General features: G+C 48.0%; 1 protein-coding gene across 1 annotated transcript in view; it reads left to right on the top strand.

The window, feature by feature from the left end:
• Positions 1-23,293, top strand: part of LOXHD1 (lipoxygenase homology domains 1) — a 152,647-nt gene that overhangs the window by 114,143 nt on the left and 15,211 nt on the right. The window contains 6 exon segments of the mRNA XM_032470447.1: positions 2,011-2,219; positions 3,163-3,348; positions 6,444-6,571; positions 13,741-13,858; positions 14,722-14,896; positions 16,431-16,616. Coding sequence (XP_032326338.1) covers positions 2,011-2,219; positions 3,163-3,348; positions 6,444-6,571; positions 13,741-13,858; positions 14,722-14,896; positions 16,431-16,616 — 1,002 coding nt within the window.

Here is a 23,293-nt window from a genome sequence, read left to right as displayed (position 1 = left end):
CATTTAATGCTCTGTAATTTACACACTTTTCACACCTATTGCCTGTTTCCATCCCCATGACAACCCTGTGGGGTGAGAGATGTTGACCTGAAACAGACTGCCAGTTATTTCTCCAGGAAAAATGGGTTTATTCGGGATCAGTAGAGAATTGCAATTTGAGGTTTGCACCCATGGAAACTTCATGCAAGTCCCTGCACAGCGAGGGAGGGAGAATTCTTTTTATAGAGAGGAAAAGGAAGTCAGGAGGACTATGGTAAAGAAATAGTCCATGACTTTTAATTGCCTGAGTTGTTGCCAGGTTTAAATTCGGCAAACTTGTTTTATGGTGGAGGAAACCAAGGCACAGAGATGCTGAGTAACTTGTCCAAGATCACACAGCTAGTCAGTGTCAGAGCCATAAGCTGAACTCAGATGATCTGGCCCCAGCCCAGGTCTGGGCATCTGACCAGTTCATGGCACTGCCACATCCCACAGTGGCATGTGTGAGTGAGCCTGATAATCACTTGAAAACCTATACTCTGAAAACTATAAACTTGATAATACAAAGAAATGGAAAGATATCCCATGTTCATGGATTAGAACAATTAAGTCCACTGCTTTTCTGTTTAGTTCTCTTAGATATAAGTGCACATCAACCATAATAGTTTTCTCCAGGAGACAACATGGTGGGTCTGTGGGTTTGAGCAGAGAGTGCCAATCTTTTCATACTCTACCTGCTTAGACAGGACCCACAAGAAAGTGCTTCTCCTTAATTGAGCACCATGATCAATTGTGGAAGGGCTGCTGGTACTCTCCTTGTAAAGATGAAATGAGGCCATTAGTAGAAAACAATGCGGGTAATTCCAGCCAAGAAGTTCTAGTCTGGAAACTTATCAAAGGGCTACAGATTATATAACCTAATACCCACTACACTAGGGCAGTAGCTCCCAAGCTGTTCAGGAAGATGAGCCAAGAGAAGGGTTTCAAATTCCAAGGGTTTCAGTTAGTAACTGCAAGTAACAGAGACCTAAAGATAGTGGCTTAAACAAATGAGGGATTTTTCTTTTCTCATAAAAGTTCAAAGAGAAGCAGTTAGGACCCATACAGCAGCTCCAGTGAAGTCGGGGATCTAGGCTCTTTCAACCTGATCACTCTGGCAATCTTACAAATGGCTTCCATCCTAAAGGTTGTCCATGGTTCCAAGATGACTGCTGGAGCTCCAGACATCACATCCACATTCCAAGCAGAATGAATGGAAGGATAAAGGGCAGAAAGGTGCTCCTCCCAGTTGAGTCAGACCCTTTCAAGGGAAATTTTCCCGACATCTGACATATCATGACTACCCCTAGCTCTATGATGTATTACCCAAGCAAGTTTTTAATGCTGATTTACCTGGTTTATTTTAGAAATGAATGCCTTCTAGAACTTCCATTCACCATGTTACATATATAATACTATTTTATTGTTCTTCCCTAAGTTCCCACTTTCCATGAGACCTTGCTTTTGCCAACCCCATTTTTGCTGACCACGGTAAGCTTTCCAGGCATCTAACCCCTGTACTTGGGTAGAGGTTATTACCCTTACCCTGCTTTACATGGGAGTGCTAGGTACAACTAAGATAATTGGTCCACAGGGTTTTTACTTATGTTTTTTTACTTTTTAAAAAAACCTTTATTTATTTGGGGGGGTTGGTAATTAGGCTTATTTATTTATTTTTGACGGAGCTACTGGGGATTGAACCCAGGACCTTGTGCATGCTAAGCACATGCTATACCACTGAGCTGTACCCTCCCCCATGGGCTTTTAGATGTAGCAGTTCTGCTCTCTTTAATTTTCACTTGGGAGTTATTAACTCCCTCCCTCCTTGGAGGGTAGACGCCAACCATAGCTTGCCAGTCTGAAAGCTCTCTTGCACTTTGTCTCGGAGGCAGGGAGCTGCGATCAGTGCCTCCAGAGGTCATTTCCAAGTCTACGCACCCGCCCTGGTCCACCTGGCCCTTCTTGAGGTGGGGTACCCTTGATCTCTTGCAGTTATTCCCTACTATGTGTCAGTCACCACGGGGAAGCACAAGGACGCAGCTACCGACAGCCGGGCCTTCATTCTACTCATCGGGGAGGAGGATAAGCGCAGTAACCGCATCTGGCTGGACTTTCCCCGAGGGAAGAGGGGCTTCAGCTGTGGCTCCGTGGAGGAGTTCTACGTCGCGGGCTTGGATGTGGGCATCATCAAGAAAATAGAGGTGCTGGGCCCCAGGGTCTCGGGACAGTGACCATCCCGAGGGAAGGAAGGAGCTGACCAGGACGTGGGGGGAGGGCAGGGGGGCCCGACCTGACCCCTGCTCAGCGCAGGCAGCAGAGGAAGAACTCCTGGCCTCTGCCTTTAACAAGCTGGATGACCTTGGATGAGTCACCTGCCCCTCTGGGTCCATTTTACCCCCATCCAGTGGGGGCCCCTTGTGTATTAGTCTTCTATCGCTGTGTAACAAATGACTGCTTAGTGACATGAGACTACATAAGTATCTTATCTCACAGTGTCCTGAGTCGGGAGGCCAGGCGAGGGTTAGCCAAGTCCTCTTCTCGAGGTCTCACTGGGCTGAAATCAAGTTGCTGCCAGGGCTGGAGTCTCATCTGAGGCATGGGGTCCTGTCCCAAGCTCAGTGGTTGTTGGGGGAATCCATGTCCTGTGGTTGTAGGACCAAGGCCTCCAGGTCCAGAGGCTGCCTGCTTTCCCTGCCATGTGACCTTCCCCAACACATGGCAGTCTGGTTCTTCAAAGCCATTCAGAGAGGATCTCCTCCGTTTCGAATCTCATCTCTGACATCTAGATCGTCTTTTAAAGGGTTCACCTAATTAGGCCAGGCTTACCTAGAATAATCTTTTAATTAACTCAAAGTCATCTGACTAGAGACCTTAATTATATCCACAGGGAGGGAAGTATGGCTCAGTGGTAGAGCGCATGCTTAGCATGCACGAGGTCCTGGGTTCAATCCCCAGTACCTCCACTTAAAAATAAATAAATGAACTTAAAAAAAGACGTTAAAAATTATATCTGCAAAATCTCTTCACCTTCATGAGAGAGTGAGTGCGCAGAACATGAGAAGGAAACACTGAGGGAGGGACGCTGAGCAGGGCTTCTTTCCCAGCAGTGCCCACATCCTCACGGCCCTGGTGTGTCCGCTCTAGCTGGGCCATGACGGGGCCTCCCCCGAGAGCTGCTGGCTGGTGGAGGAGCTGTGTCTGGCTGTGCCCACCCAGGGAACCAAGTACACATTGCACTGCAACTGCTGGCTCGCCAAGGACCGCGGAGATGGCGTCACCTCCCGTGTCTTCGACCTCCTGGACGCCATGGTGGTGAACATCGGGGTGAAGGTATGGAGGGCGCCTGTGTGTGTGCGCTGCATGGCAAAGGGCAGTGCAGGTTGGGGTGGGCGAGCAGCAGGGGAGATGGTGGTGAGAGAGGCAGGAGACTCATCACTGGGGCGTTGGTGAGGGCTGCAGCTCAGTATACCAGCCAGACTCACTTTGCTAGGAGCCAGGAGACTAGCGTCTTTTCTTATCTGCTGCTGTGTGACCTTGGGCAAGTCATCTGGCCTCTCTGGGCCTTGGTCTTCCCATAGAGCACATGGAAATAATGCTTCCCTATCCTGTTGCATATAAAATCTTGGTGAGAACAAACGAGATCATGAACAGTCCGTGAAAAGCTTTGCAGGCTCTACATAGACGTGCAGTCATTATTCTCCAAAGGATGCTCCATCGACACCAGTCGGCTGGTGATGAGGACAGATGGCATTTGGGATGCTGAGAGCCTCTGGGTCTCATAGTGCAGAGAGTGCTGTCTGCACAAGATCCCCCTTAAGTGGAAGAGGCTGGAAGGCAGGAGCTCTGTGCCCCTGTTCTGGCTCCACCTCTAACTGGCCAAATGGCCTGGGACAAGTTGTATAAACTCACAGGTTGGTGCCAGACAGGAGGCAGGATGCCTGGATGCTGGGGCCCAAGGACACGTGGCCAGCTGGTGGCCCAGGGCCTCTGTGTCACATCACCTTGCAGGCCTCTCTTTCTCTCTGAAACGCTGTGGGGTCCACAGAAGGCCCCTGCCCTCATCTCTGTTCCTAAATCCAAACCAGTGTGCTGCTGGACTTAGGTCAGAAGCTGTCCCACAAAGGTGAGAAGAAATAACCCTGAACCTGAGGTGACCTGCCTGTATTGTATGTGGAAACAAAGGACGGGCTGAGATACGGGCTCTGAAAATCTTGCCAGGCGGGAGCGTGGATGCCTGCCCCTCCCTGCTTGAGAGCTAGAGAGCAGAACTTTCCACAGCATGGATGCCCCTCCCTTCCTCAGCCATCTCCACCTGTGGCCAGACGGTCAGTGTGGGTGGCCACCATTCATCCAGCGACCCCTGTCCTGACCCGGTTCCCTGCATGCACATGGGCGTGTGTTCACGCCCCCCACCCAGCGCACATGCACACCCCACTCGGTGTATCAGCATCTCCCCCTGAGCTCTTTAGTCTGTGGAAATTCAGACCCATACCGCAGTTATTCATGTTACAAAAGAACACAGGTCTGTTACTTTACAAAGAACCATAGGGTTCTTTGGACTGACCACCTCCCCAGGACGTCTGATATCACACCGGCACTACAAAAGCCCTGTTAATGTGTCTCTTTCTGGAAACACGCCTATGACACAAAAAGAGATGTCTGTGTAAAGGAGAGAAAGGTGGACACAGAGAACACAGGAGTCTGGAGAGACGAGCCTTGAGGTGCCAGTCTCCACGGGGTCTCGGGCACTCATTTTGATCATTCTGTTTCTTATGTCTGCTGGATAAAAAAGCATCAGATTTCTGCTTTCATTTCCAATAGCTCCGTGCCCATCACGAATGCCTTGTTAGGTGGTCTAAGAGGATTTTCCTGGCAAAGCAAGGTGCTCTTCCATCACTCCCTCGGCAAACATGCCCTCCAGGAATGCTGCTTCTAGCCTGGCAGTGTCATGGGGAAGATTCTAAGTGCTGCTTGAAAAGCCGCAATGTTGGGGTCATGATCACTGCCATGAATAACTTGGGTTCTGAGTTCAAAGGCATCTGGGTGGTGGGGACCCAGCACGAGTGATATCACAGTGCAGCAGACACAGGAGGTGGAAAGGGCCGGGGATGTGCAGAGGGGACGGTCAGCCAGGCACCTCCCTGGCCGTGTGTGCAAACATCTCCTGAACCCTTGAGACCTAATTGCTAGTCCTTGCACACCTGGTGAGACGCCATGGAGTGAGAAACCAGAACCGGAAGACAGCCCAGATCAGGGGTGAAGAGGGTCCCTCTTGCCACGAGGCTGCCTGTGGAAGGGAGAACCAAGGCAGGGGCCTCAGTGAGGGCACCGTCCCGGGGGGAGCAGGCTGCCCCCTCCCCCTCTGGCCGAGACAAAGGGAATACATCCTCTTTGGAGCAGACCTCAGGCAAAGGAGCAAAATTCCAATCTACAGTGAAAACCACATTTAATAGGCAGTTGTCCCATTTCACAAGTGGATGGAGGCAGAGGGCCTTCGAACATCAGCCCCGATGCACGCTCCACTCCCCAGCATGCAGGGTGGGTGCTGACTGCGGCATGAAGGAGGGCTGGTCAGCCGTAATTATTGCTGCTCCTGGATGCCAGGCCCGGTGCCAGGCACCAAGTCAAGTGTCTGAAGCTCTCACAACTCTGCAGAGTGTTTGTCTCTGTTTCACTGTGGAGGAAACAGTGGCTGGAGACGATGGGGCACCTGCCGTGGTTCAACAGCTAGCGAGGGGCAGATCTGGGATTGAATGGTTCTCTGGATGGCTCCCAAAGCCACTGCCTGGCTAACACATGCTGCTGGAGTACGTGGGCTTAGGTTGGGATTCGACGGACAAAGAAAGTGGTGAATCCTGGGACTTTCAGTCGTATTTTTATTGCATGTGTGTCCTCGATCAGACACTGAACTCAGACTCATAGACATAGTAAACAAATTTCTGGTCACTGGGGGGGTGGGGGTGGGAAGGGATAAATTAAGAGTTCGAGATTTGCAAATATTTTAACTACTATATATAAAATAGATAAACAACAAGTTTCTTCTGTATGGCACAAGGAATTATATTCAATATCTTGTAGTAACCTATAATGAAAAAGAACATGAAAATGAATATATGTATGTCTATGTCTGACTGAAACATTATGCTGTTCACCAGAAATTGACACATAGTAACTGACTATACTTCAATTTTTCTTTAAGTGTAAAAGAATAAAGAGAGAGAGAAACTGAGCTCCTCTCCAGCACCGAACTGAGCACAGCCAAGGGCAAAGACAGTGATAAGACCTGGCACTTGCTCCCCGGACATCCAGTTGATTAGGGGGAGGGCTTTCTTCAGAGCATTGCAGCTTGGAGGGTGAAGGTGAGGCAGGCTGGGGGGGCTGGTGATGGAGGCCAAGGCTCAGGACCCACGTCCTTCTCGTGGCAGGTGCTCTACGAAATGACGGTGTGGACGGGTGACGTGGTCGGTGGTGGCACTGATTCCAACATCTTTATGACCCTCTACGGCATCAATGGCAGCACAGAGGAAGTGCAGCTGGACAAAAAGAAGGCCAGGTATCGTGGGAGGGGGACAAGGGGGGCTCTGCCCTTAGCCCTCTCTCCACACCCAATCCTTCACCCTCCAGCCCCATCCTGCTTCAACCAGGCTGCTCTCCCCATTCTCCCCTCGTACCCTGAGGCCTCCCAGCCTCTATGCCATTGTCCACGTGACTCCTCCCTCCTGGAGTGCCCTTCATCCACTCTGTCTCAAGACCTCTCTGTTTCAAGCGCTAAGTTCAAATCTACCTCCTCCAGGAAGCCTTTCTTGATCACCTCAGCCCATAGCATTCCCTCCTTCCTTCCCCCTTTCCTTCATACCTTCCATCACTCAAAACTGTTTATTGTAAGGTCTGTATTGTATTGTATCAACACTGTGAATGTCCTGCTGTCATTCATTGCACGGTGGTATTGTAACCTGTTCACTTTAGGGGAAGCCGGGTGAAGGGAACACAGAAACCCTGTTCAATTTTTGCAACTTGCCTGCAAGTTCAAAATGATTGCGGAAAAAAGCTAAAAGAATTTTTTTAATGTTAAAAAAAAAACGATTGAACACCTGGTATCTGTCAGGCACTGTCGCAGACACTGGAGACAGAGTACAACCAGGCAGGGAAGATGCCGGAACTCACAAAGCCTCACACCTGAGGGAACCGCAGCAGGAGCACGAAAACCAGTGTGGGCTTATTTGGTGCCAGGCCTTTTCCTAACCCCTCTGAATATACTGACACATCTAGTCCTCCCTGCAATGTTATGAGGACCATGATTACCATCCCTATTTTATAGGTAAGAAAACTGAGGCACAGCAGGACGAAGACATGCTGTTCGAGGCCCCATAGCTGGTAAGCTATGGCACTGGGAGCTGCACCCAGGTGGCCCCAGGCTTAAGCATTAGATTCTACTGCTTCTTATGCTGGTTATCAGTAATGGCGATGCAGCTGGACCTCTTGGAGTACTTCCTGTCTGCACCTTTCATTGGATCCCCAACTTAGTCTGGGTTTTGACTGGTTTCCTATGTTCAGCCATTGTCCCCCAAACCGTCCTTGGACTCTGATGACTTAACACCACAGGGGAGCGATTCAGAGCCCAAGCCTAGGATTTCTAACATCCCCCTAAGCCACTTGTCTCTGAGCTGCACTGCTGCCTCCCCGGGCTGGAAGGCGGGACCCAGAGACGCTTCATCTCTGAGTCCTCACTGTGCCTGACCCTGGCGTTGCAGGTGAGAATGGCGAGGGTGACGGTAGGGATGGGGATGAGGGCGCTGAAGCTCTCAGGGACCGGGCAGAGGTTCCTTCCCGTGGACAGAGGAGTTCGTGAGAGCGGGAGCTCTGTTCACCTTGTGCAGCTCGTGCCTGGGGCATCTGGTGAGGACAGTTTTCCCTGTCTTTCTTAGCACTTCTGCTCTCTCGTACAGCTTCTGTTTCCTCCTGGAATTCTCCCCCCAGCAACAGGAATGATGGTGATTATAATAATGACTGTCATTCAGTGAGCACCTACTCCATGCTAGGCACTGTTGTAAATGCTTTTTAAACATATAATAACTCACAACGCCCCCTGTAGTATGCTCTCTACAAATAAGCTGCCAGAGACTCAGAAAGGTGAAGTAACTTTCCCAAGGTCACACAGGTAGTGCAGGGGAGCTGAGATTTGAACTCATGCAACAGTGGAAATAAACGAAGGCCAACAGAGAACAAACAGAGGCTGTTTCTTGACAGCTTGCTTACAGCAAGGGTGTGAGGCACCATCCCTCGGTGGGGCAGAGTCCAAAGGCCGTCAGGAGCCTGGGAAAGCTTCTGAGTGCAGCATCGGTGGTGAAGCTGAAGGAGAACTAACTAGATTCGGAGCATCTCATGTGATTGGACTGGGGAGCGTATTTGAATTTCTCTGGTTGGTCCTGAGTTGGAAGTGGGGGCAATACAGGGAAGCTGGCAGTTATTGACCAAGTCCTGCCCATCGTGCGCCCACTGCTGGCGAGGCTGTGCTCTGGCCTCCTGGGACGGTTGCTGCAGAGGTGATGGGTCAGAATTCTGCCTTCATCTGTGGTCCATTTGCATTTTCAGTTTCACAGTCTCCACCTCTGTTCTTTGACCCTAATCTCCACCCCAACCCCCAATTCCTGAAATTTCCCAGATTAATTATCCCATGCCTGCATTCCACCTTATTTTATAGACGTGCCGCACAGACGTAATTGCTGGTGGGAGAGATTGACACCTCCTCTCTGGTAGTATATAAATTCCAAAAATGTTGCTTTAAAGTCACACCATATTGTATATGCTTCAAGGCACCTTGTTAGTTAAAGAATTTCATTTTTGTGAATAAAGACTTATTTTGTGAGGGGAGCCATCATTTCTTTATTACTCCAGTTGGCAAGCTCAGGACTCTTACCCAATGCATAGTTTGCTTTATTGCATTTGCAGGTGGCCCGAGGTTTGGCCCGTGTCTTGGAATCCTTGTTATAGGTGTCAGTATTTTGACCTGGGGGCTCGGAGAGTAAGACCCACTGGAAGTCCTTTCCCAAGATCTGCTATGTGACCAGAATGGAGGTAGAAACGTGCATGTATCACACGGAAGACATTGTGTAGGTTTGCCTGCTAAAATGCCCCTGTTGTGAAGCGCTATGCCCAGAGGCCAAGTTCAATAGCAATTTATTCAACCCCACTCCCCAGCTAAAGTCCCCAAGTTCTCACCTTGCCACTCTGGGGGAAACTGTTCTGGTAAATTAATTCACACTGAGATGCTGGTGAATTAATGTGGCATTAGAAAAAAATGATGCCTTCAAAAGGTAATGCTTATCCAAGGAATGAGTCTCTAACAGTGGAATTTGAGGCAATTAGTGTCCACTGGATGTCAAGGCTATTTTTAGACAAGTAGATGTGGCTTTTCTCTAGAGGGAAGTAAGTGCCTGTAAGGAATTATTCCAAGGCCCAGCGGAGACCCCATTAATTGGGAAATTCTTTGGTCTGGAAGCAAAGCAGGTTCTCGGAGTTCCACTGGGTTTGCCCAACTGGATGGCCCCGTGGCTTCCACTAACACTTCGTGCAAAGAAGACGAGAAGAGACCGAGCTCAAGAGAACACAAGCAGAGGGCAGAGCCCAAGGGCTTTCCAGTTGTCCTTGCAGGAGGCAACTGGGAGCTGTTTCACCAGTGGTGTGGCCTGGGCTGTGATAAGCTTGGAAGTTTTGAATCTTCCTTTCATCTCTTTATCACTTAGATCTCACACTGCCTGCTTGGCAGTAAAGCTCTGAAGATGGAAAGGGATCATCTTTGGGGACTTCATGGGCAGGGGAGTTGGTGGGGAGGCTCTTGTAGTTGATCAGGCTTGGAGGGAGGTCTCAGGACTGAGAAAGAGTGATGGCAGTCTTCGAGAAGAGGCAAGGCGGCTGAGTTCCAGAGACGGGTGCCTTTGAAGGGTCAGACAGTTGGAAAGTCCTAGCACCCACTGCTGGGTGATGCCCCCGATACATCATCCTCAGCTTAGAGGCCTCCCTTGAAGAGGACACTGGCAGATTCGAACATGCACTGGGCCTGATCATGGCATCTGAGGATGGTAGAGATTCGGATCTGTTGGCTATGACTTTGCCTTTGACCCACCCCCAAACCATGGCAGGGCTGCTCGTGAGATATAGATGCGGGTGGATGCAGCTCCTCCCTGTTGCCCCCCTCTCATGGGGGCAGGCACCAGGTTCCATGGTCCTAATGGTCCCTGAGGAGCCAGATCAGAGGAGCCAGGGCCCACAGGCTCTGTCTTTTACCCCCTAGTCACATCAGCACCTGGGTACACCTATCCCCGCACTGAGTCAGTCATCCCGCTGCTCTCCAGCCCCTGGAGTTCTCTCTGTGCTGGTTCCTGGGCAGTTTGCCCTCATCTGCCCCCTTTACAGTCCCAGAGCGCACCATTCATGCCGCTTGGGACTGTATTAATTTCCTGAGATTATGATAAAAATGTACCTCAAACCTAGTTGCTTAAAACAATAGAAACATTCTCTCCCATTTCTGGAGGTGAGAAATCTGAAGTCAGCATCACTGGGCCTTAATCAAGGTGTCAGCACAGCCACACTCCCTCTGGAGACTCTAAGGGAGAATCCATCCCCATGTCCCTTCCAGCTTCTGGTGGCTGCCAGCCCTCCTTGGCTGTGGCTTCATCTCTCCAACCTTCAAGGCCAGCATTTTCTAGTCTCTCTCTGCCCGACTTCACATGGCGTCCTTTTCAGTCTATGTGCCAAATCTCTCTTTGCCTCCCCCTTGTGATCGCATTAAGGCCTGCCTTGGGGGAGGACATTTTCCAGCCTAGCCCTGGGGCTACGACCCACAGCCTGGATCTGAAAACCCTGCTGTGAGAACAGTCAAAAGTTCCAGGAACATTTCACTTTTATTTTATATATAGCTCCATATCTGACCTGTGGAATTCAATATGCTCTTTGGCATGAATTAATCAGAGAATACAATTTTATTTATTTACGCCCAGTTATCCAGTCATCTACAGAGCATGCATAACGCATATATGTACATAAATCGTAAATATTTATAGAGCAAAAACTTACACATGTGCCCCCTAGGCCAAGAAACTGAACACTGCCACATCACTCTACCTCCCTGCCCCCAGAGGTAACCATTATCTTGGCTTTTAAGGTAAACATGTCCTTTTTTTTTCCTTTATTGTTTTATCCCCATCCTAGGTGTGCCTCAAGTTAGCCTGGATTACAGGATTATCAGGTGGCAGGTATTCTCTGTGTTCACTCTGGCCTCGATGTTAGGTTTTTCAGATTTCTCTGAGCTGCTGAGTGTGGCTGTGATTTGCTCATCTTTGTCACCGCCTAGCGATCCAATGACGAGCACTTCGGGCCCAGAGAAGAGAGGTCTGCTGGCTGTTGCCAGGGACTGGGGAGAAGGGACTGGGGAGAGGAGACAGCAGAGGCGCTGAGGTTGGCCAAAGTACTGGCAATTAAACCATCAGCTCTGTTGGGCAGAGCTGGGGCCGGCTGATTAAGGACTGGCCATTGCTGTCCTAAGAGAGGAAGAGCTGCTGCCCCAAGTTGCCACAGGACCAAGCGTAGGCTCAGTGGCCCCTGGGACAGAGAAGCCACAGTGAAGGAGCTTGGTTTAATGTGAAGCTACAGCTGAGCCTCTGACCGCGGCCAACTCCAGGAGCCCCAGCTATGCCTCTAAGATGCCACAGAGGCAAAGTGCCTGAGCAGCTGCCCCAGGGAGGCTGGCTTTGGACCCCACACCTCTCTTCCCCATCTTCCAGCCAGCCCTTTCCCAGACTCCTTCCCCACAAACCCTCCCCTGCCTCTCAGCAATGTCTAAAAGTCTTCCATTCAATCCTTGCCCTTCCAGTCTAAGGCTCTGGCCCTGACTGGCCTCAGACTGTTCTCAGCCACAGAAACCAGTGAGGGAGTAGGTGCGGGACCCTTTCCCAAGGATGGCCTTTGAGAGGTGGTGGGGAAAAGGAGGAAATGGAACAGAGAGGGAGTGAGGGGCAGCCAAAGGCTGCTCTCTCCCAACATCACCTCCTCAGCCCTGAGCTCCTCTGGGGAAATGGACAGGGTGAAGCTTGGGCCCCCTCGACACCCCTGCCCTTCTGAGCCAGAGGCAAGGGGACCTGAATCGGAGGTTGACCATTTCTCCAACAGTGGCCCCTCAATGTGGGAGCCCTCGTACGAGTCAACTGAGGTGTCTTGAAAGGGCCTGGGGCAGCAGGAAAGATAGGGCCGGTACATCATGGAGGGATGAAGGGCCAATGAGGGGGTTCCCTTTTGGGTGTGGGCCTTTTACCCTGAGGAGAGGAGGTCTATCCAGGAGTAATGGGGGTTTAGCCTGTAATGAAGGGTGAGGTGGCAAACGTAATCCAGTCTTCAGTGTTCTAGAAGAAAACCTTATTTCTCTCTCCCTCTTTCCAAACACCTGCCCCACCATAAACTCTCCATAAAATGGAGATACTTGGCTATATTCAAAGGGTGAAAATTAAAAAGAAATACAAAGCGAAGAATTCTAAAGTTCCTTTGATCTGTAAAATTATTCACCTGGCAAGAGTAAGGAATCAATGAGTTGAAAGATTATAGGAGAGAATCTCACTATGTGATATGAGCTTGACAAGGGAATTTGTGAGTGCCACCTTCCAGTTTTCACGTGACCAGAGGGATAGATGGCTTAAATCAGAGCAGGAAGGATTTAGGGCAGACTTCTGGGAGAGCGTTTTTGCATCTAATAATCATAAAGTGCATATAAGCAAGTTATCAAAAGGGATTAGGCCTCTGTTCCACCGCTGCCTTGAAGACCAGCCACAGTTTGTTCTTGATTTGCAGCATTTGCAGTCCCAGCCCCCACTGGCTGTGGCTTCTGCTTTAAAAATATGTCTTGTACTCAAGGAAGCGTAACAATTGCCACACAGTGTCATATCTTCAGTGATACCTGCGTTAGCCCCAGGGGCTTAGCAGCAGCAGCATTTGGAATCAGTCAGCAGTCAGGCAATGTCAGCATTGAAGGTTGTATTATGCATGCAGCACTGTGGGAAGAGCAGTAAGAAATAAAGATAGAGCATCTCTGAGCTGACGAGTTCATTCGGTAGAAAAATAGTAACGGCAACAAAACCACCATTACCTTCAATTTACCTGCCATTTTAAAGTTATTAGTAGCAGTCCCTGAGCGAGGGTCACTGCATTCAGGTGTGCATATTGTGTATAGAAAAATGTGAACAGCACTATCTAGAGTTGTGCAGTGCACAACCTGCCCCACTATTCATGGCAGCCATGCCACTCAGAGAGTCTCAATTAAAGCTTTACAGGTGTGGAATTCTTTTTACATTTTAAGTTGATTTCACATCCATTCGGCCCTTGTGACAGTTTTATGAGATTGCAGGGCTAGTGTAATTTCCTCCAGACGACAGATGAGGAAACCAAGTTCCCGAGAGTTGCTGGGACTATTCTACGTTAGCAGAATGAGATTAGGACCCAGAACTGGTAGCTCTTGATTCAGGACCATTTCTACCAGCCAAACTCACTTAACCCAGTGGTCTAGGGACACATCTGGGATGCAAGAGACAGGCTATTGGGGAGTCACTGGGAGCTGAGAGGGACTCAGTAAAAGCCTCCTCTTCTCTCCTCCCCTCGTATCTGGTCTCCAGCCTGGCCTCACCAACCCCGCTCCAATGACCAGCTTCCCTTCTTCATGCCCTGCCTCTCCACCCCCAGATTTGAGCGGGAGCAGAATGACACGTTCATCATGGAAATCCTGGACATTGCTCCATTCACCAAGATGCGGATCCGAATTGACGGCCTGGGCAGCCGGCCCGAGTGGTTCCTGGAGAGGGTAATGTGGCTGGGCCCTCGCCCTCCCTTCCACCCACTGCCCGCCCCTTATTCCTGCTCATTTGGGTTGTCAGTGGACCTTGTTAAAGTGCAAATGTCACCTTAGAGGGTTATTACTCATACCTGGCCCACAGAATCCCATATGCCCTTCGTGTGAATTAATCAGGGAACATAGTTTTATTTATTTGCCTCCAGTCAAAATTGAGTAACTGGCAGAGAATACAGTGTGCCCTGCTAGTGCAGTGTGGGCAGAGACCAGGTAGGCTTCCTGGAGGAATCAAGTCTGGGGGAACAGTGGTAACTCCTGTGCTGGGGTTCAGTGCCGCTGTGACCACAGGTGGCTGCCTCTTTTTCCATCTTGGGTCATCGTCTCATCCCTTGTCCACCAAAAGCCATCTGTCCTGCATCCCCTCAGGCTCCTACGCTCCTGTTCAGCCTTGAGCAGATTTTTCCTGAGCCAACAGTATGGTCCTCCCGCCAAGGACAATCTGGCAGACTTCAGTACACTGTTTCCAGGGGTCTGTGGCTGACAGTGTTTTGGTTGTTCTGTTTTTTGGTCATTCATTCAGCAAACATTTCTTGTGCACAGTGATAGGCACCTCTCAGAAACATATTTAGAAGAATTGTTTGTTTCCAAATTCCCAAACTAGTCACAGTGGGGGCTTCAGACCCTGTGACAGGCCCACGGGGCAGGGTCTTTGTCCTGGAGAGGGCCCTGTCCTCCTGCCTCAGGTCTAAGTTGGAAGAACTTGTCTTGGGGCTAGGATTGTGGGTCCCTGGGGTTCAGACCAGGGGATTGCATTAGTGGGTGGGCAGCCGGTAGAGGTGAAGGAGGGGGTTCCTGTACTGGCCCCTCTCACCCAGATCCTCCTGAAGAACATGAACACTGGAGAGCTGACCATGTTCTACTACGGAGACTGGCTGTCCCAGCGGAAGGGCAAGAAGACCCTGGTGTGTGAGATGTGCGCTGTCATCGACGGGGAGGAGATGATGGAGTGGACCTCCTACACCGTCTCGGTGAAGACCAGTAACATCCTGGGTGAGTCAGGGAGGTCCTTCCCTTCTCCTGTGCCCGCCTCCCACTGACCCCGCTCCTCATCATATTCTGGCTCAGGCCCCGAGCTCTGGTCAAGGTATTGCTCTCTGGATGGCCTTCCAAAACTTAGTCAATTCAGCTCCTTTCCACAGTGTGTCACCTTCTACCTGACCAAGTGTCCTCCCAGTGACTTGGCTCTGTCCTTCCAGCATCAGGGAAGTGGGGAGAACGTCACTGAGCAGTATGGTCAGTGCTTTTGAAAACGGTGCAGGAGCTTGGCTCAGAGGCCCTCTGTCCTCCTGACACCCCTCACCTAGGTGCCGGACATCTCAGATGCCCTTGGATTCCTTCCCACATCCCTGCGCTTGGCCACCATCTCCTGTGGGCCAACTTTGGCCTGGGCTCTTAGGCTGGAGATAAGTTCCTGAGCCCGTGTGTGTCTGACATCCGAGTGGAGCAATGACAGTGAGGCTCTGACAGGGGTCGGCACGGGTGCTAGGGAACCCAGAGGAGGGCGCCTTATCAGGCTGGAGATCAGGGGCAAGGGTCACGGAGGGCTTCCCAGAGGTGGAGCCAAAGTCCGGCCCAGAAGGACGAACAGAAGCCAGTGAAGCACATGGGACAGCAGAGGAAGGGCCTTCTAAGCAAACGTACTAGCAACACAGAGACCTGCAGCTCAGAGGGAAGCAGTGCCTCCTTCCTCCCCTCCCCTACACCAAGCCTGTTCTCCAGGAGCTGTTACGAGTCTGACAAACTCGCTCACACTACTTATTAATGGCTGGGGAAGGAGTACCATGATGGCTCTGGGAGCTTACATTTTCAACAGAGAAGCATTCAGCCAAAGAGACAAAGCTCTCATGGTAGCACCTCATGCATGGGGTCAGTCCAGCTGCCAAAGTTTCTTTTCGGCCCCTCTCTTCTTCCTTTTCTCCTCAGAGTGAAGCCTTCACTCTCTTTGCCTAAAGTTCCAGTGTTCACATGTTTTCAAGCCCCTCATCCCTTCATGATGTGCTCTCAGGAAATAATAAGTTCATTGATAACTGCAGGGCGTGCATATCAGCAAAGCTTCAAGGGGTCACCTCTCCCAGAAGCCTTTTCTTTTCATTGGGGTCAATACCTCTGTTTGGCTTAAGCACATCGTGTGAAGGTCCTGTGTAGAATGTCAACCAGAGGCAGATTTGGGAACAAGGGGCTTTCACATTGTGCAGGAGGGGGTTTATTTCTAAACTGTAAAGCCAGTCTACACGGCACACCTTTAAGTATTTCCCAGCACTAGGTAAATCCTTGTACCAAACCATTCATACTTGCTAACCAGGACTCCAGTCAGCCCGACAGCATTTACAAGGCACAGAGATAAGAGAGAGAATAGAATTGGAGACACTGACCAGCCCTTTCCCACCTCACCCCGGCCTCGTTCACTCTGAAGTTGCCCGTGTGCACCCCTGGCTCCTCCCAGGGTCCTGGGAGTGAGGCCAGAGCAAGAAGGCTGTGATTCAGAGCGGGCGGCACCCAGAGCCCTTGCCTTGTGCTCTCCCAGGAGCGGGCACGGATGCCAACGTGTTCATCATCATCTTTGGCGAGAACGGGGACAGCGGGACCCTGGCCCTGAAGCAGTCGGCCAACTGGAACAAGTTTGAGCGGAACAACACCGACACGTTCAACTTCCCCGACATGCTGAGCCTGGGCCACCTCTGCAAGCTGCGGGTCTGGCATGACAACAAAGGTAGCTCGGGCTCAAGGTCAAGGTCAGGGTTGGGGTGGGAGGGCAGGCCCCAGTTCTCCTCCTGAGCCTCTCCCCATCTCCCAGCGTGGCAGGGAACCTAAACAGTTGATTGTCACCATTTTGATGCTTCCATCAGTTAGAAAAGCCAATGTTTCTGGACAAATTTTAGTTCCTCCTGCTCCCTGCCCACCACCTTGGGGTAATGAGTGGCTTTTAATTTTCTGTGATGTCAGGGCATTAATTCTTCTTAGTTCAGACATAAAAATTAGGGAAAAATTAAGATTATATCACCAAATTCACTTTCCATGGATTTTCAATAAAAATTATGCTTGTTGGTTTATAATAACAAGTTTAAAATTAGTCGAATTCACTTACAAATGTAAGTGATGGGATAGGACATAAGCCAAGTGAGAAATTTATTTTAAACTTCAAAATATCTAAGGAATGCTTTGTCGCACCTGTAACTGTGATGAAGTTCATGTTCAGAGTTTCTCTCATTGTCCTTTTGTTGTCTTTGGGCCACTCTGACCATTTTTTCCTGGCTTTGGGCCTTTAAGTTATATGTTATGTGATTAGAGAAGAGTTGTTAAATACTAAATTTCATCTCCTTGAGACACATTAGTTTCTTAATTTATGCTGTTCTAACTCACCCTCTTGTCTTCCGTTGAAATGAACCTCGACAAAGCTATTTGCTCAAAGGCTTCTCCAGGCTTTTCTGAGTCCAGCACAAGTGGCCCAGAGGTGTCGAGTATTGCGTTTGTCCTTACTTCTTCCACATCCTCACAGGGGACCAGTATATCTGCCACGGTGACTGATGGAGCCTGACTTGGCGGCTTTAGCATGGGTTAAACAGCTGAGTTTTTCCTCATATCATGGGATCAGCTCTGATTAAACACAGAGAAAGTACTCAGTCTTCAAAGTAAGGCCATAATGAAGACTCACACAGCCCTCAGTTTTCAAATCTCAGTGCACCCATTCAGTTATTCATTAAGCAAACATTTACAGCAGTCACCTAGTGCTCTGTTAAGTATTAAAGACACAAACATTCGATCCGTACAACAACCTTGTGAATTACTACCACAAAAGCACTTTATTATCTCTCTTTTTTACAACCAAGGAGTATTGCAGCCCTGTGAGGTTTGACTGTCTTACTCAGGACCACAAGAGGGAGACACAGAAAGATAGGGACACAGCCAACACTCAGATCTGGGTCTTCTGGTGCCAGATCTGATGCCCGTTCTGGTACACCATGCTGGGTGCCAGCCCATCCTGCCAGTCCCATTTTGCACCCTCACCCAGCCACTGTGCCAACTGGTCAAAAAAAGAAGACAAGGCAATGAGGGCAGCTTCTTCTATCTCTGTCCACTCTGTCCCTCATAGATGTTTATTACCAGAGTGTAAGGGGAGGGTGTCTTATCCAGAAAAAGGTGCAGTGGAAGGAGATGCTTCTTCCTCACCTGTCCATTCAGGTGCCATTGTAAGTCTATGAAAAGAAACGTGCTTGCACAACATTCTCAAAATATCCCTAATGAATCTCTCCTCTTTCCCAAGAAGGAAACAAAACAAAGACCCTTGAGTTCTTTCTCTCTCTCTTGTAATCCGTTATGGTTGTTTTAGAACTAGTAGCAGCTTGGCTGGTGGTTGAAAGTCTGGCTTAGTAATAGGAGTCAGATTTATTAAGATCGTCTTCTGCCCTAGAAAGTTCATAAGATCAGGATGAGCCACTGCCCATGACACTCAACAAGTAGATCACTACATCCAGACAATTACTTCAGTGTTGGATCGGGCTGCCAGTGGCTCAGTAAGATCACTGAGCCCCATTGTGTGTGTCACTAGAAACCTAATTAGAAGGATTTGACAGATCAGATTGATGAGGGTGGGTGCGGATGGGGTCTGTCTACATGAACATCCATGCGTACCGTTTCCTGTTATAATGTTCTCACCAGAGGCAAACCATTGTTTAGGAAGTGTATTCCCAAGAAATGTGCCCTTGCCTTTATCAGAAGGAAACATGTTTTACCTCTGGGCTTCCAACTCTCTGCTGGGCTACTGACACACAAAGTATAACTCTTGAGGGAAGGGGCCATGCCTCATTCATATTTATCTTCATAACTGCCTGCTAAAGAGCTTCTGGCACAGTGGAAACTTGCTAAATCTTAACCTAGTTGAAACTCTACTCCCTTACCCCCAAGAGAGAGCTGAGAGATACCAGGTCTTTAATTCTGTTCTTCCACAGCCCGTACCTCAGAAGCAACAGAGAAGCAAAGGGATTAGAACAATGGGAAGGAAGAAATATTATTCCCAGCCAGTCTGAACAATCCCCTCAGGGTTCAACCACATTGATGGGGTCAGAGGTCCCTGATCACCTCCTGGCCAGGCCAGAAAATTAGGTAGGGAGGAACTTCATGTAGATCCTGATGACTACCCTCCCTTTTCCAAGAAAGGAGGACAATGTCAGGGTCATTTCTAATATGAATGTTTCACTCACGGGGCTGGTGAGGGTGGAGGGGATGGCCAGGAAGACTGAGGATGCCTGTGTTAAAGACCCCAGTTGTGCAGAAACACTGAACAGTCTTTGGAGCCATGTAGCTGTCCAGGGTACTTACTTCTCTGATTTTTCTCAACCCTGGACGCTGCTGCCTGTTTCCAGGGTTCACACCCTGGGACCCGTCTGTTTTCAGGCCTGTTATAGACCCCTCGAGCTTGGTAAGATGGTACAAATTATCATACAGCCCACCCTCAGTTCATGGCAATAAAAAGAGAGAATTGCTGATCCGAGATCAGAGCTCATCTCTGTCTCCAGCCTTCAGAGGCTGCTATCTCCAGCTCCATCTTATCCAACTCCACCTGACTAAACATTTGAAATTTTACTAGTTCTTTGACCCTTGGATGACTTCTTCTGTTGCTGCCATACCTTAACTGTCTGCCTTCTCCTTCCATCCCAGACTTTTTCTCATCACAAACTTAGAAAGTCCTCTTGGGGATTCCTGCTCCATGTTGTACCCCTCCTTCCAAACTGTCTAGGAAAGCAAAGGCTCACATACTTGAGAAAAATGTTCCTGAAAGTCAAGAAGTAACATTTCAGAAGTCAAAGTTAATGTTTGTCTTTAGTGATGTCTATGTTTCCCCTTTTCTTTTTTTTCTCCTCCTGTCTGACATGTCCTCTCCCCAGACAACATGAGCCATTCAGCTCCTCTACTCCTGCAGTCCTAACAGTCCCTAATTTTTATATTGATTTCAGTCAATAAATCAAATGCAGTTGATTCTCATTATTCTCAGGAGTTATGGTCTATAAAGTTGCTGCAAACACTGAACCATTGCTCCTGGGGAAAACACAAAGTTAGGTTCCTGCGAGCTTCTAGTCACAGCATTTTCATCAGCCAATCAATACATAGCCTTCTTTTATGTGTGTTCCTGTTTAAAGACATTTCATCTAATATATATTGTTGATTTATTAACAGTGAATTCATAGCCAACAACACTAAAGCTCATGCCTAGAGGAAGGTTATGTAACAAATCTATGTTCTCTGTAAGGCACATCACAGCCTTTTGCACTTAGAAACACTAGACAGCTCTTCAACACTATGCTTAGGGGGCATTTTAAGCAGCAAAATCACACACACACACAAAAAGCACTAAATAGACCACAAAAGGGACCCTTGTTTATAGTGTGAGAACTGAAACAAGAAAGTAGAACATCGTTTTGTTTAACCTCCGCTGGCAACATGTGCATCAGGAAGCTCAAATTTTTGCCACTCTCCACATGTCCATGAATGACTGAGAAAGCACTATGAGTATTGATTTTAGGGTTACAAATAAATTTTAGCAAGTAGGTGAATTTGCAGATATGAATATGCAAATAATGAGGTTCAACTGTATCTGACTTTGAAGAAATGATATTTAAACTAAGATCTGAAGAAGTAGACATTAATAAGACCTGAAGGATAGACATAAAATGATGTGTGGTGTTTGCTAAAAATGGAGAAGCATTTTTGAGGCAGAGTGAATAGTAAATATAAAAGCCCCAAAATAGAAATATTGATATGTGCCAAAATGAAAGAAGAATTCCAAATGACTGCAAAATAGGGAATGGGGATGGGAGCTAGAAAGTAGACAGGAACCAGGCCATGCAAGATATCATAAGCCATATCAATGATTGGGACTTTATCCCAGCTGTCCTGAGAAGCCATCAGAGGATCTCAGGAATGGTAGTCACATGGGAAAGATTATTGTAGTGTCTGTGGAGGATAGGTTAGATGGAAATAAAACAAATATCAAAAGACTGGCTAGGAGATAATGGGAGATAATGATGCCTTGTACAATGATGGTAGCAGTGGGGAATGGAGAAAATATGAAAAGATTCTAGAAAATTTTAAGGCGGAGGACTTATTAAAGTACTATAAGAAGGAAACTTGTAGAATAAGAGTGACTGAGAGCAGATTCCTGAGAATTCCAGCATTTGAGATTAGGTAATAGAAGGGAATAAAAAGGAGGAAGAGGAAAAGGGGAGGAAAATGAGTTGCCTCAACATTATTTATTTCCAAAAGGGAATGTGTTTGGGGAGATGGACCCTGTCTGGGGAACTACATAACATTGAGGATTGTTCACTGGCCATGAAATCCCAAGATGTGGTGTGTTGGTTCCTGATGCCATAGTTTCCTGAGCAAAAATTTAATAAAGGAAATATGAAACCACATTTGTTTCCAAATAGCAAAGCAATTTAAACTATTTAAAATGTTTATTTCTCCCTAGCAAATTCCCAGAATCCCTTGATGAGAAATTTGTTATGCAGCCAAACATTTAAGTCACTGTAACAGGGGGAAAGAAAACCTTCTGTCATTTATGGATTCATGTTTACAAGGCAAAAATGTTCTTGCCTGCTAAGTACTCCCCACCTGCCCCCCACACCTCGCCAGCAGACAAAATGTCAAAGAACTTTTCTCACCTAGCCTCACCCTCTCTGTTCACTGGTCCTTTTTATAAGGTGGAATTACCTTTTTATTCTTGACTGCTTCAATCCTTCTGGAGAATGGTGTGGTGCATATGAATTTGTAGTAATGAGAAATCTCTAAGGTGAACTTCCATTAAAAAGGTTTTCTTTTCTCTTCACTTTCTTCTCTTTCCTAGCTCTCTAAACCTTGAGGCCAGCCCTTGTTTAAATTTTACCTGGCATGAAATAACTTACTTTTTCTTTTGGCTGAGCTAACAATCATTTATAAATAGATACCCAGGGGATGACTTTTGCACCTGAAATTTCCTTCCCCCGATAAATTGTTATGCATCCTTCAAAATCCATATTAACTACCACTTTTTTTTCATGAAATGGAATTAGATGCCCCCTACTTGGCACTCTTGAACTGTTTATATCTCTATTTGTAGCACTCACCATGCTGGATTATAATTGTCTTGCCAATTAACAAATGGCAGATTTTGAGTCTCTAAAGGGTAGAGACCTTGTCTGATTCAATTTTGGGTTCTCAGTGCCTTGCACTTAGTAGGTATTTAATAATTATGTGACCAAATGACTAAATTTATGTCAAACATCACCTTGTAGCAGCCTCTGGATCCTAAATGGATGTCTCCAGAATGCCATTCTTTTCCAGACTTCCATGGAGATCCCTTTCTCCTCTCTAAGAGTTTTATAAGTCTCCAGATGCAGCACATCCTATCAGACACTCTTATTAAAGCATTTGTCATTCTCTAAGGGCGGATTTAGTGGGCTGAATAATGTTCCCCCTGAATTCTTGTCCAGCTGGAACCTCAGAATGTGAGCTTAATTAGTTAAGGATCTTGAGATGAAATCATCCCTGGATTTAGGGTGTTTCCTAAATCCAATGACTTCTGTCCTTATAAGAAGATGAGAGGACACAAAGAGACATATAGAGAAGAAGGTCATGTGAAGATAGAGTCAGAGACTGGAACTAGAGATAGCATCTCACAGACATTGACTGCCAAGGATTGCCACAACCCAAAGCTAGGAAAAGGCCAGGAGTATTCTTCTTTGGAGACTTCAGAAGGGCCATAGCCCTACTGATACCTTGTTCTCAGACTTCTACCCTCCAGGGCTGTGAGGGAATAAATTTCTGTTGTTTTAAGCCAAGTTTATGGCAATTTGTTACAGAATCCCTAAAAACCTAACACAGTAGGGAAGGTCCTTCTGGGGAATAATGAAGACTTCCTGAGGGCTCCAATTCAGTCACCTCTTTGCAGCAAAGAATCTGCCTAAGGACTTGCTGCTGGTTGGAAAAATATTCAAGGCCATTGGGCCAAGATAAAACACACCAAATCAGAGTCCAGTCCCATCAGACAGCCTAAGGTCAGTGGGATTAACTGCAGCAGCTTAAAGTACAGTGAGGCAAGGTGATCCAAGGTTATAATTCTTGGGGTGGTGTCAAGTAGAGATTTGCTTGACAGATTCATTGCTCTTAACCTTTGCAGCTGGGGTCTCCATAGCCCTGCAGGCAGTTCAGTGGTAACTGGGGCTCAAAAGCCAGCTATTCTTCTAAGCAGGAAAAAGAGGATAAATTTAGAGCTAAAAGGCATCATAGACTAGCTTCTGTTTCCACTGTATGCTTGTCATTTCACTCCAGCCACTGAGACTTCTTCCTTGTGACTTAACTCCCAACATGCACCCTGCCATGATTACATCTCCCTGTTTATGATTAACAAGCTCTCTT

This window comes from Camelus ferus, chromosome 30 (genome assembly GCF_009834535.1).
Source record: "Camelus ferus isolate YT-003-E chromosome 30, BCGSAC_Cfer_1.0, whole genome shotgun sequence".
NCBI lineage: Eukaryota > Metazoa > Chordata > Mammalia > Artiodactyla > Camelidae > Camelus > Camelus ferus.
The sequence above is the reverse complement of the archived record's forward strand: the minus strand, read 5'-3'. Positions and strand labels throughout refer to the sequence as shown.